At 44.0% G+C, this 18,631-nt stretch overlaps 1 protein-coding gene across 2 annotated transcripts in view; it reads right to left on the bottom strand.

Annotated features, from left to right (window-relative positions):
• Positions 1-18,631, bottom strand: part of DRC2 (dynein regulatory complex subunit 2) — a 43,398-nt gene that overhangs the window by 22,285 nt on the left and 2,482 nt on the right. Inside the window, exons 2-7 of one of the 2 annotated variants that reach the window (XM_085899195.1) lie at positions 16,499-16,650; positions 8,286-8,453; positions 7,724-7,800; positions 1,965-2,057; positions 1,728-1,866; positions 279-476 (exon numbers count right to left, since the gene is read on the bottom strand). In XM_085899195.1, coding sequence (XP_085755321.1) covers positions 279-476; positions 1,728-1,866; positions 1,965-2,057; positions 7,724-7,800; positions 8,286-8,453; positions 16,499-16,627 — 804 coding nt within the window. In that variant the 5' untranslated portion in view covers positions 16,628-16,650. The remainder of the gene's footprint in view (positions 1-278; positions 477-1,727; positions 1,867-1,964; positions 2,058-7,723; positions 7,801-8,285; positions 8,454-16,498; positions 16,651-18,631) is intronic. The other variant, XM_085899196.1, reaches the window with a different exon arrangement.

Here is an 18,631-nt window from a genome sequence, read left to right as displayed (position 1 = left end):
CAGGAGATTCCAGATCCGCACTAATAAAGCATACACGAACTACAATGCACTTAAGAAATCAAACAAAAATTTAACGTTTTTGGCCATTGTAGAACTCCAGCCTTCACCGAGAACTTCAATGTAGGAGGAAGCCATTGGGCCCATAAAAGCCTTGCACAATGGTCAATAAGGGCCAAAACTATCAAGATACACATGGATTCACATTTACATGAAATGATCAGAAAGGATGCAGACGCTTCAAGACATGGATAATGTACATTGAATGAATCTTTATACACCTGTGTACGTTGCAGCTTCTTTGCTTGTAACTCGATCTTTTTGGCCCTCTTTTCATTGCGAACCTTCAACAGCTCATAGGTTGTGCGCCGTTCTCCTGTGGCTTCTTTATAGGCGTTGTGGGCCAGCCGTAACTGGCCCCCGAGTTCCTCCACTCTTCCCTCCAGCTCCATTCTCAGTGTGCCCTTATCTTCCATGTTCTGTGAAACAACTGAGGATTTTCAATATAGCTGGTGGTACATAATACGTCTACCTCAAATTGCATTCTAGATTCTTCAGTGTCAGTGAAGACTTCCACCTGGCTCACTGAAACTTCAGTGCACATAATCTAGTTGGAAATCTCCACAATTGCTTTACACATTATTTACCAGAGGCTCAATCCATATTGGGAATTGGTTGAATATTTCCCTTTAAACCTGGAAATATTATAAATTTGACAGTCATGAATTGCCTCTACAGTATGTCACCATCAAAACCATTGGTTTGTTCATATTCCTATTGTAAGAGAAACGAGACCGGATTTAACAATGCAGAGCCTCACCAGAGTATTTGTCAAGCCGTCCCCTTTTACATACTGGGTGCTATATTAAATTACACGCGATACATATTAAAGTTGAGCTGCATGGGGATGAAATGATACACACCTACACATGGACCAACTGGAGCAGCACTAGGTAGAGTGCATACCCATGCCAGGCTGAACTGTTCATGTTTTGTATCCCACTGATAGGCTGGATCTGCCTCCAAATGTTAAACAAAATCGAATTGGTTTGTTCGTGTCACCTTACCAAATCACCCACCAAGTTTTGTCAAAACCCGTCCACAACGTTTTGAGATATGTGGTATATTGTTTTTGGCCCAATCTCTAAATGGTGAAGAATCATGTCAAATAATTTTTATTCAAATTCTCGTATCCTGATCCATATCTTCACCAAAATCGAACCAATTTGTCCTTGTCACACATCCAATGGGTCCACTAAGTTTCGTTCGAATCCATCCATAACTTTTTGAGATATTGTGCTATGTATCATTTTTGGCCTTATCTCTCAATCATGAAGAATCACTCAAAAAATTCTAGTATCCAGATCCAGAATTGGATCTTCACCAAAATCTAATCAATTCATTTCTGTTACACACCAAACCTGTCCATCAAGTTTCGGTCAAATCTGTCAATAAAAAATAACTTTTTGAGAAGTCGTGCACACAGACAGACAGACAGACAGACAGACAAACAAATGGACAGACTGTGAAAACAATCTCCACCCACCTTCAGTGGTGGAGGTAATTAGAATCAACTCTACCATTCCTTCAGGTGCAGGTATAAGTCCAATACATTTGTTCAAACAAACCTAACAGGTAGGCCATTCTCTACAGAGGTACTCGTGAATTGAATCTGGTTTCTGTGAAATGAACCTGATTTACATTGTCTTGCTACCTTATAATTACTTCACCTTGTTCCTGGTTTCGTCTTGAATTGCAGAGTACTCCTGTTTCCTTTTGCTCTCCTCCTCTTCAAACTTCATTTTCATTAAATTGTAGATATCCTTTAGATGTGCCATCTCCTTGTGGTGTTTTTCCATAATCTCATTCCTGCTCGCATAGGTTGTGTAACATTATGTTAAAAAAGAAAACAAAACATAAAATCCAATTGCTTCCAGTGACTTTCTGGATTTGCAAATTAAACATACCATTCAGTATTGTACGTTTCCATAAAAACGTTCTTCTCTTCCTGAAATCCTTTCTGCAGAGTATGAATGGCATCATTCTGCAGGGCGATCAACCTGAAGACACAACTCGTATTTTTCAGCTTCGGAGCTCATAATTCATCAATGGATCAGAAAATGACATTTATAGATGAACTCCAGTATCAGGTTTCAGACACACATAAAAACACGCGCGTGCGCACGCATGCACGCACGCACGCACACACAGTTGAAGTTCCTTTATTGTCCCCTGCCCATCCGAAATGGTCAGAGGCGGGGAGTCATTAAAATGAGCTCTGTTCATCCGATCAATTGACCGACTAATCGATCATCTATCCATGACTGATCATCCGCCCATGTACTTTTTTTGTACACGATATTTCAAAAACCGTTGAACATTTATCTTTCATATTGCAGACATCTATTGCCCATGACATTATCTCAACCTGAATAGATCACGGTTGTGATCATCTGAATTAAGTTGCTATGATGACCATCTCGGTAACTTGGCTTATGCACACGGTATTTCAAAAAGGCGGGGGATCTAGACCATCAGCTTCTTGTTATTTTGCATATCCCACTCGCCTTTAAGCCTTGGCCTAAGATAAAATAAATTAACATGAGTTAGCTTTCAAGGAACTTCAATACAGGAGGATACCATTAGGCCCATCAAAACTACTCTATGGTTGTTTGTGCATGCTCTATCCTTTTTAAATGCTGAGTGTAAAGCAAGGAAGCAACATGTACAAATTTAAGTATTTGGTTTTACTCCACCAGGATTCAAACCACCACCCTCCCAGATTTTCCCAGGCTTAGAGCAGACACTCTAACCATTTCACTGCCAAATATAGCATGATAGATTTGAAATATGATAATTAGACGTCGTGTCAGGGCTCCATCCATGATTTGTGCCCTCATGTAGGAATATATAGCTTTTTTGGTAGTATTTAATTTTGCTCCTGTGTTTTCATACTTGTTTTTATCATTAAGAGTCTTGTCAAAACTTTAGCATGGAGTTGTCTCCATTTCTGCCTTTGCAACAGGTGGACAAAGCCACAAAGAAACGTGTGAAATATCCTGCACATGGGTAAAGTTAGCCTATCACCACTCATTTAGCTAGGGCTACACTCCATGTGGGAGGGGTTTCAGAACCATGACAATGCCTCTTGCGATGGAACATAGCTTTGCCCCCCTTGCACACAATATTTCGGTTATGTAAATCGCACAAACATGAAGGCAATTCTCTCAACTGGAAAGGAGTGTGTTATAGCAGAAATATGCATTCTCAAGTCTTCCTTCTGACAGGTTTCTCCCTCTCTACAAACCTTTTGATGATGCTTCAGTGAAAGAGATATTTTCTTTGTGGTCAACCTCCAGCTGCCATTAACAGTGCAGTCTGAATCTGCATCAGGTTATTGCTGAAAGGTCTTCTTTCATGCCATCATAAAAATCTCCGCTCATTCCACATTTGATGCTTTCATAATTCTGTGTGCTTTCCCTTTTAATCACAATATAAACAATAAAAAGAGCAATCAGAGATTGCAGACCATCGCCAAGGCTTCTTTTATGTGGCGTTTGTGTACTGGTGTGTTACGTAATTAATAAGAGACATAATTAGAACTGCCACTTTATAACTGCTGGCAGTGATGACCGGGTACCAAAACGTCCCGCTTTGATCGGACACCTAAACCTGACGCGTGACGTTTTTTTATTTTATTATTCCTTATTCAATTGAATTTAGAATGGGATTAAAATAAATTAAATTCAAATCAAATGGAAGACCAAATAGGTACAATCCTGCATTGGAGTAATCAAAAGGAACCCGAACAAACAAAAACAAAGATGAAGTCATCAGGAGGAACCTGGATAGGATTCGCATTTTAGCTGCTGCTCCTCGAACCCTCAAACCTATCCAGGCACAGCCAAATGAGCCTTATTCAAACAAATAAAAAAAATTTAAAAAACAAAGAACCCATATCAGAAAAGTAATTAATTCTGGCTGCCAGACCATGTGTCCAATCAAGCTCAAATTTAAAACATGTATTCCCCATCAATACGAGATAATAAATGTGAAGTTTCATATTGTTTGATTAAGCGGTTCCAGAGAAAACATTATTTAATATTTTCTTCAATCCAATATGGCTGCCAAACCATGTGACCTATCAATTATTCCTTAAAAAAACAACATTGTCCACCCATGGCTTGGGGAATATTCGTGTGAACTTTCCCCTTGATCTGTGCAGCCGTTCTGGAGAAGAAGATTTTTATGTTTTAGGGTAAATATAATATGGCAGCCAAACCATATGTGTGAACCTTTTGTTCCTCATGGATAGGAGGTCATATGTGTAAAGGTTTGCCTTGATCTGTTCAGCCACTTCAGAGAAGAAGATTTTTTGAAGGTTTAAAAAAAAAAATAAAAAAATGACTGCCGAATCACTTGACTGATGTCATCAATTTTTTTTTTTCTGTGGACCATTTTATCCCAAGATGACGCTCAAAATTTTTCATACTGATCAGATGTTGCGCTACTTCATATGCAATTATGATGTCATAACGAAGGCACCTATGACATCATCAAAAAAAAAATCACACTTAGTCCCCATGAGGAGTACTTGCTGTGTGCCAAGTTTCAATTTTTTTCTTTGGTGCGGTTTCAGAGATACAGAGGTCCAAATTTTTACCGTTTTTCCAACATGGCTGCCACACCACGTGACCTATGACGTCATAACTATGACAAACATTCTACATGAGTAGTCACACCTATGGTGAGAATTTTGTCTCAATCCAACAAGCGGTTGCGGAGAAAAACACGAAAGGTCAGTGCGGACAAGCAAACAAAAACAGACAGACAAACAAAAGAACCCAAACACAATACCCTCTCCTTCGGCGAGGGTAACTACAATGGCACTTAGTGGAGCACATACCTTCACCATGCAATGCCTGATGCAGTAGAACATATTGGGGCCAATAACTTTTTAAAATATCGTACGATATATGATATATCGTTTTGGCCCCATCTCTCAATGGTGAAGAATGACTTTAACAATTAAATAATTCTCGTATCCAGATCCGGATCAGGATCTTCACCAAAATCCGCAAAGTGTCTGCAAGGTGGGTGTCAAGACAACTCACACCCGAATTGAAAGAACTCCACTTTTAAACTTCCTGTCCCAGTCGTACACCTGCTGCAGCAATAAACATGCGTCACCATCTTGCATTTTCATTCTGCGATGGATTTCATTGGGATTCACACCCTCACTTCCAAAGAAACAGTTGACAGAACGTTGCTCCTCCCTGATGCACGCTTCCATCTTGGAACTGCTGTACTGACATCATACAGTCAATGTTGGAGAGGAGATTGGGACCATACTCTGTGCAGAGCGTTGGTGCTGCTTAAGCAGTCTCCTTGGCGATTGGACACAATCCTGGACGGGTCACCACTCCGACACAGTATACCAGCATGCTGGCACTCATTTTGCCGACCTGGGAAAGATGACAAGCCAAGTTAACCCCACCTGGTATTAATTCAACAGCTGAGCAGGATTTGAACTCAGGACCCTCAGATTCAAAGCCCACGACCCGAACCATTAAGCCAACACCAGGCATGTTGCTCAATGTTGCCAGATATAAAACAGGCAAAACATGATTCTTACCCGTGGATACAACATATTGTTGCGGCCACGGGTACAGAGACACCAGTTTGTCACTCAGGGGGATTAATCCCCGGTTGTCCTAGGAAGAGCCGGACCTGGGGCCATCGCTCACAATTAACGTTGTGGTACGGTGGGTTGTTTTAGAACTACGAACGCCAGTCAGTCAACCACGAGTTCCAGTGTCCACCATCTAATTATTCCATTTAACTAGAGGTCACGTGGTTACCTGAGTGGGGAGTGCACCCTCGGCAAAGCACCAATGTTATCTTGATTAGATTTTAATTAGAGCGCCCGAGTGTTTTAACTGCTGGTACGCGCCGACTATTTTTGGTCAAATCTGTGGAAATTACCTCCCAGTCCATCGAGGTTCGGACAATGCTAGACCAATGGAAAGAAAGGACAAACACGGACAGGTTGGAAGTCAATCAATAATTTATTAATAATAAAATAAATAAATAAAAAGAACTTTTTATTTTCTGAGGTAAATAAATGAATAAGTTTCAAAGCAACCGAAATGAATAATTACTTAGGCAAAATCAATCAAAATGCCAGGAAAGAGACAGAGAGCAGATGCTTATCGGGGGTTGACTTACTTTCAGCTAAACACAGACAAGGGTACCCAACAGATCATTCGGGGGGGGGGTGTGGGGGGGGAGAGTCATCTCGCTCACCAGAGAGTAGTTGTCCGTGAAGTGAAAACGTCCTGAAATGTGTGCGTGCATGTCACGTCCGTCACCAACACCCAGCCTTGCCATGCACCCTCTCGCAAACAGCCTTGAACGCCAGTCGACATCTGGGAGGGCACCAAGATCGTCTGTTGCGGTTTGAGACCCTGGTGCTGCGACACAGGCAGCTCCTCACACTTCACGAAACTGGTGACGTCCAGTGACTCACACAGTCCGTCGGTGACCGACCCACACCTCACACGTTGGTGACCGACCTGTGCCTCACTCGTCAGCGCTGCTCACACCTACACCCACACCACACACTCGGTTGCTCAAGCACTGGGAAGGACGAATTGTCTCGTTGTTGGCGTTGCGGGCTTGCACGCTTCCTCTCTGGCTCGCTTCTTCCCTCGCGTGCTTCAACTCTCGCTTTCTTTTTGGCTTGCTTGCCCTCTTCTCCCTCATCAGAACAGACCTCCAATTCCTTTTTATATATGCGGCCCGTCTCGGTGGGCGCAGAGTTCCCCAAAGCTCACCAAGCCCCATTTGCGCACGGTTACCATAATGACCCGTGTGCTCCAAAAAAGGTGGGCGTCAGCGCTCGCGAAAGAAATGTGTGTAAACGTGTCTGCCATAAAGAAGAAAAAAAAAAAACTTCCCATAAGAGAGGGGATCTATTCTTCACCCTTCTCAACGCATCACATTTAAAATCCCATTAGACATGGGGATGGGGCTAATCTAAACATGCATTGAAGGAAATAACTGTCTGAGGACCTGGATGTGTGGATGCATTCATCAGACCAGATTCTAAAATCCATAACAATATGTTGTCTACAACTACACACATTAGATTCTAAAATTTATATTGCCATTTTTAGGTTACTTATTGTCTGACCCTCGTATATTTGAAGGGGTTGTGCATTTCTTTGTTACTCTTTCATGGCTGAACTGCAGCACCTCGAGGCCCCAAATTTTGGGTGTCAGTACTTCAGAATCTGGGCAAGGTTATAACCTATCAAACGTTGGACTTGAAGGCCAATTTGAGGCCATCAAAGGCCACTATAAAGTGCATATCGAGATGTGGGGTCGGGCAGTGTTTCCGTCAACCCGCAGGCAAAAGGTAACCACCAAGATGCGAATAACTTCATAGCTTTTCAATGTCCAACACATCCCAGAACCATTGCTGGGAAAAGCTCACCACCATGAGGGCAATAACTCAATGTTTTCAATGCACATGTACCAGAACACCTATGTAGTTTTTTTGCCGTGGAGCAACAGGTACCCAGACTAGTACAGAGTATTTTCTTGAAGCAATCACGAATCTTTAGAAATTGCCAGATTAGTATTGAGTGTCAGATGTTGTGTTGACGATAACATTGTTCATCGGAAGTACATATCACATGTGCTGCATTGATAGGATACCTACCGTTGCAAGTTGTTCATGTGACTACGGAATGCCATGGCATGCTGCTCCTCAATCTCTTCAAGATCTTGGACTAATGCCTCGAGGGGGGAAAGAAACATCAAGTGAGAAAAATAAGTTAGAGAGGTGAAAGAAGGCCATTGCCTCACAATGTGTGAGGGAGTACTAGAACATTAAAGAAAAATGGAGGACAGTGGGAGGAGACAGAGTTATGCACAACCACTTGCACAAATATTGAACAATATGATGATGAGAATTTTGTAATTTTAAGAGCAAATTTGAATGAATAGACATGTTCATAAACCCTATATTCTACCATGGAGGTATCAACCTAGTCACATGGTAGGGTCTTAATTGGTCATGCTCTCAGTCACAGCGAATAACACATTGGTCTTCTGTATTTCTAAACACAGTGATGACACACCCAAGGAGAGTAGGCCTACTGACACACACACACACACACACACACACACACACACACACACACACACACACACACACACACACACACACACACACACACACACACACACACACACACACACACACACACACACACACACACCTCAATAACGCTGCTTTTGTGATCAGCAACACGCTCAAACGTTTGACTCAATATGATGATGTCTTTTCGAAGATCTTCTGTCTTGGCCTGGCGTAAAATGGTGCGCCACTGTTGATGCAGCTTCAGCCTGGACACGCGTGCATTGTGCTCCTCCCGAGCCAGCCGTTCCTGAGTTTGTACAAATATTTGGGTAAGCACATTGTACTAGTCATATGTGCGATTTGATTGCAATCAAGTCCTTACATCATAACTAAAGGTAGAATCCCAACCCTGGGCATCACTAATTGGTATTATTGCATTGCATTGGTGGTGTGACTGGCTGACACTATGGTGTCGAGGTATGCACACTCTCCTCGAAGCTGTCTTGCCTGGTTTCAATTCCAGAGCCCTGCTATAAACTGTCATCTCGGTGTTTCACAGGCAGGGTGATTCATCAATGTGTGTGCCATCCCTCGGATGGATGTTAAATGTAGGCATCCTGTCTGCCAGCATTCGTTGGTGGACGTAAAAGATCCCACGTTGTCCTTCGCGAAGTTTCGGCAAGCTATCGCCGGCACCATTAAGAAATTCCAAATTCCTACCCCAACCTACAGAGGGCATTACATCAGTAGCACAGCCACGCCCTCAGCAAATGATGCTACCCAGCAGCCTTGTGCTGCATACAAAGGTGGTATGACTAAGAATTATGGGTTACTAGGAAGAGTATCAGTCCCCAGGGATGGGAAAAGTTTGTTAATCTCTCAATTTATATTATTTCATGGACTTTAGAAAGGTTAATTGTGTTGCACTCTTGGTTTCACTTACAGAAGAGGCAAAGCTCTGATCGACGGCTGGCCAAGACTATCTCCGGGGTCTAAAAATTAGTCCCGTAGGCATTTCTTGTTAAAAGTGATTATGCATGTCCGAAAGTAAGATGACAGGGTGAAGCTTCAGAATATGCCCCATACCATCTCAAACTGACCTTTGAGGTCAAAGGTCAAGATCAAATGCCAAATTCCTCTTTTTGGTTATAGTGAATTTCGTTTCAGCATTGCCACATCTATATGCCTGTGTATGAATTATTCGCCTCGACTTCTGTCCTTTAGTCTCAGCAATATATTTAGACTAGAGATTTACTTGAAAACATGAAAGGCCACAATTGTAAAATAGCCATTTTCTCGAATTTCTGAAGATGGACGCATGTAATCTTCTCACATGAGTTCTAAACTCATAAGATGAACTCATATGAGATCAAAACGTTGTACAAGAGAGTTGGCACATAAGAGAATGTTTGAAATATAATTTGCTCACTCATATAACTGTAATTAGTGGTAGTCATTCTTGCAGTTGACAGAATCACACCCGCATGCTGGGATACAGTTCTGGCGAGACTTGCTGCACTTACATACACTCGTTCGACACTTGCTTTTACACGCACAAGTGACTAGTTCAGTACACGAAGCTGGAATGGCGGAGAGTCGCATCCACACGATCTCAAGTCCAGAGTCTGTTAGCTTCCAGCCACCCGTCTCTTCTGGAGCTTCAACCGCTATCCGAGGTTTATTAGCCTGGTACCAGATTTTCGCCTGATGATTTGACCTGATATGATGGACCTCGAATGCGTTGAAAGTTGGCGGTAGCTTTTCGAAATCCCGGAGACCTTTTTCGAACATCTGGGATTTGGCAGAGAGCAGATCGTCAGCATTGTCCACTCCATTCAAATGGCACAGGAACTTTTCAGCCTCGTCAGTGGATCCATCACGCCCAATATTCGCCAGAAGCTCCGGCTGTTCCATGTCCACTTTCCAGCAGCTCCATTTCCAGTATCCGTAGAACGAAGACGTCACATCACATCCGGTAAAGGCATGAAATCCGAGCAGATTGTTCCAGACAGGATGCGATAGCTTTTGTACAATTGGTGCAATTTGATAGTAGACACGTTTTTTTGCTAGTCCCACTTTTCATCCACAGATCAACGTTTGCATCACCGAAGAAATGGATGAGGAGTAATAATACATCTGTATCCTTGCTCTCCATGACCACTCTCTTGTATTTCTCCCTGACGGTATGTGTGAACATGCGCGTATTGGCCTCTTCATGGTTCGTGGCCAAATCAGTAATTTGGCCACGTGTAGTTGACTTTGCCATCTCCGGTTCAGTGAAACCTCCCCCTACAATCAGCTCGCAAGACTGTGGGTAATTCCGATCGGTCAGAATGAGGTACTCAGCGGCGAATTTAGCGAGGTCAGCTTTGTTCTGGTCCAGGGCTATGAATCTGTACCATACCTCTGGCAGTGGTACGTCTCCTCGATCAATGATTTTTCGGATTGGTCGCTTCTTCTGCCCACGCTTTGATCTAGTTGCTGATTTTATTGACCCTGTTCCGATGTACCGAATGAAGACGATGTCGATGCGAGTGAATGACTGGTGAAATAGCTTTACAATCCTCTCGTGATATGTACGACCAAGGTCAGCAAACGTGCGACAATGAGACGGCTTCCCCATCGCTTGGATCATGGCGTGACCATCGATGAGAGCTGACGTCTCCTGCAGGGATGGAATATTCACTGGTGTTTCGATATCCACGTCGTTTAGTCAGGATATGAAGCATATCAGCCTTGTTTGTCTGATTCATCTGTCCGTTTCTCTTGATTAGCGACGATGGAAGCAACGAAAGTTCGTGCTGAAGAATCCTGGACATAGACACATCGTCCAGCTCTGGTTGCATTGAACAACCTCTGTATGAGTTTTGCATCTACCTTAATGAATTTCTTCTCGGCTGTTGAGGTCAGAGCTGTGCTTTTGTAGAGATGAGCAAAGGATTTGGAATTTATCCTTGACAGCGTATCGAAGAAACCCGTCTCTTGAGTTACCAGCCTCTCATCCACAAAACTTTGTAACCTTCGAAGACCTCGCTCATAGGCTGACAACAGGGAAGTTTGTATTTCCATTGTGGCGAGATCGTTTGTTGTCAAAAATACAAGTGTAGGTTCCTGCGATTCCTCCACCAGGTCTGGTGATTGTGCTGGTAGGAGTGTATCCGCTGCTTGGAAAATACGGAATCGCTCAAACTGGTCCATCAGATTTTGAACATTGCCTTCATCATGCCTTAGACGTCCAGTCATAGTCTCCTTTCTCGTAGATATCGCCTCCTCTACGATCTCGTCATCGATCAGTTTTAGGAGCCGTTTGGTATCTAGGGCAATTTCGGAGCACTCACACCACGTCAAGCAGAATCGATCCCTTGCAGTATCATTCCTGGTGATTCCAATTATGCCATTCGATATCCTACACATGCGGTTGATCCATTCTGTAGCTTGATCGACTGGCACAGAGCTGAACGGATGTTTGCTGCATTGTACCACAAAGTTCCCGGCGAGAAATGCACTGTATACATCAGGCGCTGTATTCTCCAACATTTTCATGTCGGAGAGATACACCGGTCCCCATCTCGCATAATTTGTGTGGTCATACGCACATAGCCACGGTAACATCTGTGCGAACGATTTTAGGTGGGCCTGCCAATCTCCCTCTCTATTCGCACGGATGAATTCCAAAAGTGTGCTGACCATTTTGATGCAATTCGTCCAGAATTCAAAATTGGGATCAGTTGCGCGACATTGGTCAAATTCGTCCAATTTCGTCAATACGTCCGATCTTTTGATGGTTTGTCTCAAAGCACAGATGGCATGGCTCAGTGCATCGGATTTGCAGAGACGACCATCTGCACTGCAACATTTGTTCCCAACTTCCTCAGCGCATGTCTTGATAGCCTCGATCGAAGCGATTGTTGCGATATCATGACTTTGCTCGAGCCACTCCATGAATTTGGTCCATCGGATGCGACACAATGCTTCGTATGTACAAATATGTCCATATACTCCTCGGTAGTATGCTTTTCCACCAAGTATGCTTGGTATCGTATTAGGAGCGAATAATCCCGCCTCGATACAGATATCCTCCAGCCCTGCGCTCTCATAATGCTGTCCAATAGCTTTGAGGTAATTGAAGAGAATGTGGAGGTGACCAAGGAGGCATATAACATTGCTGTATTTAGCGGGATCGTTCCATACGAGTTCTTTCATCCGACTGTAGAGAGGTTGGTCAGCAAAAAAGACCGTGTGTGTCTGTCCCACCTTTTCACTGATATTCATGAACTTGATCATCACAGTTGTCATTGTGTCATCATGGTCTGCCGGTACCTTCAGAATTGGGAGCATACCTACATTGGTGACAGGTGGGGTCCCGTTCGTCGCCAGACTGTTAAATGTCGCCCATGGTGGCACAGATTGTGACTCACCACCATGTAATATTCGTGATAATGTCCATGCCAAGTCGTTGGACTTGCTGTTATTTGCATTGCCAGACTCTTGGAACCACGACTCTACGTTGATGGCGGCACCATCAGGAAAAGTGGAGGACGGACGAATACCAGAACGAGGTTTCGCATATTCTAATATGTGCATCTTGCCGATTCATTCCTGGCTGAGAGCTTTAGTACGACCGATATGCCGAGGTTCATCTCTGTGATAAACAGTTCCGTCATCTCGCTGTCACACTGCCATCTGTGTATAATGTGTAGTGTTGTTGCTGTCAATTGTTTCCTCAAGTACGTCAATATTGTCACATGAACTGAGGTCTCGAATGGGCGGATTACCGCGGGGATAAAGACTCCGTCGTTTGCGTCGGCCCTGTCGAGAATATCATTTGCGATGGACGTGTCAATGCGCCGGATTGTGTCGATGCTGATACAGTGACCACTTGCATGCAATAGATCCACCAAGGCCTCGGATCGCATCATTTGATGTACTGTCATCCCTAATCCAATGTGTTTGGGTGTCAGCTTGCGCCCCTAGGAAAGGCGAAAGACGATGTCCTGTGCGATATCACAGACTAAGCGGTCGAGCTCTTTCCATGTATCAGCAGCTTCAGTATTATCCTCAATCACATCGGCGAAAAGGACTCCGAGAAATATGTGCAACGATTGGGGGATGATCTCATTCACATGGTCTTGGTCGATTCCTCGCCATCCTAATTCGTGACCAGGGCGGCTATTGAGATCGTTGTGCAATTGGAGAGCAGAATGTACTATTTCCTGCAGTGGATTGCTGGCCATCATCGAAAAGTCATTACCATCATCAGAATCTTCCGAGTATTCATCCCTGTGCATTCCTGACAGATGTTGAAATGACACATTCATTCCTTTCACTGGGATACAAGAGCAACGAGGTTGTACGATTGAGGGGTCTAATGAAGCCAGCTCTACTCCCGAGTCTCTTAGACACCGCGTCAGTGAAGGTTTTCCTTCGTGACAAATAGCTCCGAGGTATTTCCTGTCCTTTCGCTTCACATAAATCCTGAAATCGCTTCCAAACCTCCCCCATATGGTATACATATCCACGTGAAAGCCCGTCATTTAGAATGTTACATAGGGTCGTCAGCTCCTTATCTTCATCTTGTCCAACATCCAGTCTTTGTTTCTCTGCTTCTCTCTCAAATTTGATCAAGCATGAGAGATGATAATTTGCCTTCAGCAGCAATCAGATCTACTGTGCCTGCCAGACGAATCCGCAGCGCCGTGTGTTAGAAAGTTCCAGTATCTTACGGGATAAATGCATTGTCCGGATATCATGTAATTCAGTTTGACTCTTGCAAACTTTCTTACCCGGTTTTCCCTTCCTTTCGTCTTGGCAAAATATACATTTTGCCCAGTCTACTTTTTCATGTTTTCCACGCGATGACCATACCTCCAAATCCATGCTGTCCCCGCCACTGCCAGTTGCAGCTCCTTCGCACACTGGTTTCGATCTGAGATGCTTCAATCGACTTTCAGCCGTGAAATCACAGTAACACGAGCTGTGCCACATCAACGGCGATTCCCGTATTGAAATATCGTTCAGCCTCTTTAATCTATCAGATTCCCCTCCGAGGCGATTGCGTTCAGCGAGGACCGTGATCACCCTATTCTTACCGTCATCCGATGCTTGGCGTGTTACTTCCTTGCACTTTTTTGATTTCAAACAGAACAGACATGTGGACACGAGTTCTGGCTCTTTTTTGCGAACCTATCATTCCTATAGCTTTCATTTCATCCATTGCCCCAAATTTAACAATGCAATTGTCGTAGATTTCACACAAAATGAAAGCAAAACAATGCAAAAGACGTGTTGAAAGCTCAACTGTTCAGTGCCATGTTGCACACACTGGCTACTTCCTCCGCAAGAGTGATTAGTGGACTGAGTGGAGCACCGTGGGCATGGCCACGGCGCGCACGAGGGTCGCTTCTATTTCGTGATTTTTTGAGAAAATCGATTTGGTTGTGCTTGGTATGGGGCAAATTCTCAACAAGAGATATTTTCTACCTTTTGGCACCCCATACCAGTTTTTAACATGAAATGCCTGCGGGGTGTCACGATAGGTTCGGTTGGCCGGCCGTCTATGAGGTAATTATACCGCCCACCGCAAAATGGTGGTCCAACATCGAGTGGTAGAGGTTGGATTTGTCTAAAAAGAGGACAAAATATCCTGCTTGCGAAATAAAATTTGGCATCAATATTATTCATGCCTTTTCGTGAATGTTGATCTCAAAAGTGAATGTTGAGCTTTTCAAATGCAGCATGGAAAGTGGCCGCCGTAAAAGAGAGACAGACGAACGCATGGACAGACACCACGGTTCACAATAAATTGTCGTGGGCGTGGCGGTTAGTTTAATCCCCTGACCCAAATTGTGGTGGACGGTGGTTAACACCAGCCAGCCCGGATAGCCGAACGGTTTTCCTAGGAGGCGAACATGTGATCATCGAAGATTATAGCGCATGTGGGACGGTTAACGGTTAGGACATACCAGAGGCATTCACCAGGACGGTAGCACAAGGACTTTATACTCGAACCCACAACAGATACAAGCAACTTAAATAAATGTGTTTTTAATGAAAATCAAACATTTACAATGATAACAATTCAAGGTGTAATAATAAAAACAGAACATTAGGTAAAACTAAATCTAATTTCCTATTTGAGGCGCCTCCGCACTCAGACACAAAAACGGACAAGAGGAAAAATATAAATAAAAGAAAAATCCTCCCTTTCTTCCGGCACTTAGCTTCGGGTCCAGAAGTGACCTTTTGGACTTGACGATCGAACCATGTCGTATCTCGCGACGGGAACCGCACAGAAGGCAATTTGGAGACGGTACTCGACGTCAGGACTCACGAACCGCGCGGTGTAGCTTCTTCGCACGAGCGAATATCCCGACCGGTCCTTCTTGCACCCGGTCTGTTCACAATGATCGCCCACCCGATGAGACGATTTCTGAGACCCTGTGATCAGGCCACGAGGCATGCTCTCCGACCCTCCTCAGAAACGTACACACTTCACGACTCAGCCGAACAGTCAATGGCTAGCGTCTTGCCCCAGTACGCAGGCAAGTTCACACAGCGCGAACATGAGAATTGTGCAGCCTTCTTCGTCCTGTCAAGGAGAAACAACCGTAATACCATTCTCTTCCAACTGTCATCTCCTCACTCACGTCACACTCTCGACCACGTCCCTCACACCGAACTTGCGCGTTCACTCCCGATCTCTCCTCGACGTCACACCGAACAACCGCCCACCTCTGGGGCGTGACTTGCTCGCATGAAACCTGGGAAAGCGGGGCCTCTCCCTGCTCAGCACGCTTGCCTCACTTGTTGTTATGGTGGTTGTGGTTATAAAAACGCAACTTCTTCATGGTTGGCTTGTAAATGCAAAAATGTAGGAATAGGTCACAGGGGGGCAATCACATACTGGGGGGAATTATCCTTAATCCCTATCGAATTAACACTGCACCACCCCGTGTGGTGACACGTAACACTTAAGCTCATAGTTTTCCTTCTTAATGTACATCGAGATGTCTCCTATATGTCCACGGACCAATCAACTCTATACTATCCTGAAATACAATGAAATGCCTCAATCTACCCCCACAACCATAACAATATAATAGACTCGCGATACCCGCGCACATGCACGGGATAGCAGTACAACATAGCTGGTAGCAGACGACAGACCGTACACGGGGAATGACAAAAATACGCATTGTACAAAATGCAAGTGGTACTATGGAACACCAAGACTTCCCAAACATTGTCGGCATGTCCGCTAAGTGCCACAGCAATTTCATAGGGATCGTGTGACGGTGAGCCGAGTTTTTAGTGTGCAAGCTTGGTAATAGAGATGTTAATGAGCAAACATACCTTAATCACTTGAAACATCAACATCTCTTTCTTCTTCCTCAATTCTTCTTCCGCCTGCATATTTCTCTGCCTCATCAAAAGTCGCTCCTCCTCTGTCAGCTTGGCCTTTTTTGCCTTCTTACCTGGCATCTTAGCTCACAACCACGGTAAACCTGCAAATAGAAACAGCACAAGGACATCTGTGACGTGCAACTCATATTTTATAACTCGAGACATGTGGAGATGTCCAACAAACTTGAATCACACAAAAACATATTTGAACTGTCAAAACCCACACTCTTATAGAAAGTAAAAATGTTAATCTCTGCTGCAGGATAATATTTATATCTCATCTTGCATGTATTCAAAAATGGAGGTTGTTAATGTTGGAGGTCGGGTAACAGGTCCGACCAAGGGGTTGGGGTTGGGTGGTAGTTGGGCAGAGGAATTCTGAACCATACCATTTTTTAATTAAGAAAAACAGTTTTCACACTTTGTATGACATTATTTTATGATCCCATTTTCTTCTCTTCCTCCACTTGTCCATTTAAAAATATTGGATTCATCTTTGCCTGTAAGCATTAACAAATTACAGGATTACACACAAGGTGGAGGATATAGAAAGGAAGGGGGGGTGAAGGGGGTTGAGGAACTTCATAGTGAAGCCAAGAAAAGGAAGGGGAATGTATGGAACATAAAGAATGCAGGTGTTAGGAAGGGGGGTAGGGACGGAGACATGTGTACAGGTGTGTGTTGGGGGGAGGGGGGGTCAAACATTAATGCTATTTTGCATATGTAATATGAGCCTTTGAAAAAGGTTTAAATTATTGTAAAAGGATAATACGGAGGAAAAATACATTTCCATAATGTCGGCCATGTGTCAGGCTGTGCACATTCTCAAACACCTGAATTTGAAATTCATAAAAATATGACCACTGGACCTGAAGCTAATCTGGGCCTTGGCCTAATGTTGGAACCCAAATTTGGTAGCATTCTGACCGGTGGGTCTGGAGAACAAGATTTTTGAAAGAATTTACACGACTGCCATTTTGACACACTTCCGGTCACACGATTGGCATGGACTCCACAATTTAACATCAGGACCCTGTCCTAATGTTGTAACCCAAATTTGGTAGCATTCTGACTGGTGGGTCTGGAGAAGATTTTTGAAGGAATTTATGCGATTTTCCCAAAAATTGTCAAAGTCGGCCGTGATGATGCACTTCCGGTCAAGTAATCGGCATGGCCTCCACAATTCAACATCAGGACCTTGTCCTAATGCTGTAACCCAAACTTGGTTGCATTCTGACTGGTGGGTCTGGAGAAGAAGATTTTTGAAGAAATTTACTAAGTCCACCATTTTGACATACTTAGTCATGTGACTGGAACGAGCTTTGCAATCCCTGTGACCAGTCAGGGGTGGAACCTTGCTGCCAAATTTGTCGGATCGGAACAGCGGTTTGGCCGGAGAAGTCGAAATAGGAGGATGGACGGATGGATGGTGCACGATGACAATACTTCATCAGGAATATTCCAATTCCAGATAAGCTCATAATAATATACTCATGTAGGGAAAGTTTAAAAGCAAGAAGGGGTTTAATTGTTTCATGCTGTTACACTGGAGGCGTTGATTGCATCACGGTTATTATAGCATGACAAGCAGATGAGGAAAATTGGCTTGTCATATTATAGTATCATATCATAGCAGTATCTGGCCACTACAGGGTGACGTTTTGTTGTTGTTGTTGTTCGTTTGTTTACAGCATGAGCTCTGGAGGTTGGCATCAATGGTTGAGGGTGTGGTTGTGCCGCTGATGTAATAGCCTCTGCTGGTTAGGGCAGGAATTTGTAATTTGGCCATGATGTCGGCGATAGCTCGCCTACTCTCCACGAAGAACACCGTGAGATCTTTCACGTCCCCCAAGGAATTCCCGCGGACGGGACTCCCAGTTCAACGTCCATCCGAAGGACTGCACATTGATGAATCGCACTACCTGGGGAAAACACCGGGATGACAGTTTATCGTTGGGTCAGTATTCTAACCCAGGCTAGACAGCTAGGAGGTGTGTGCACATAGCTCAAGGCCATCCTGCCTGCCATTCTGCTTCTTTATGTTCAATTAGGATCTGCACCATATGATCTGCCTTGAGTCTC

This window comes from Eptatretus burgeri, chromosome 10 (assembly GCF_056783735.1).
Source record: "Eptatretus burgeri isolate ZD-2024b chromosome 10, Ebu_testis_v1, whole genome shotgun sequence".
NCBI lineage: Eukaryota > Metazoa > Chordata > Myxini > Myxiniformes > Myxinidae > Eptatretus > Eptatretus burgeri.
Note: the sequence above shows the minus strand (reverse complement) of the source record. Positions and strands in the feature narration are given on the sequence as shown.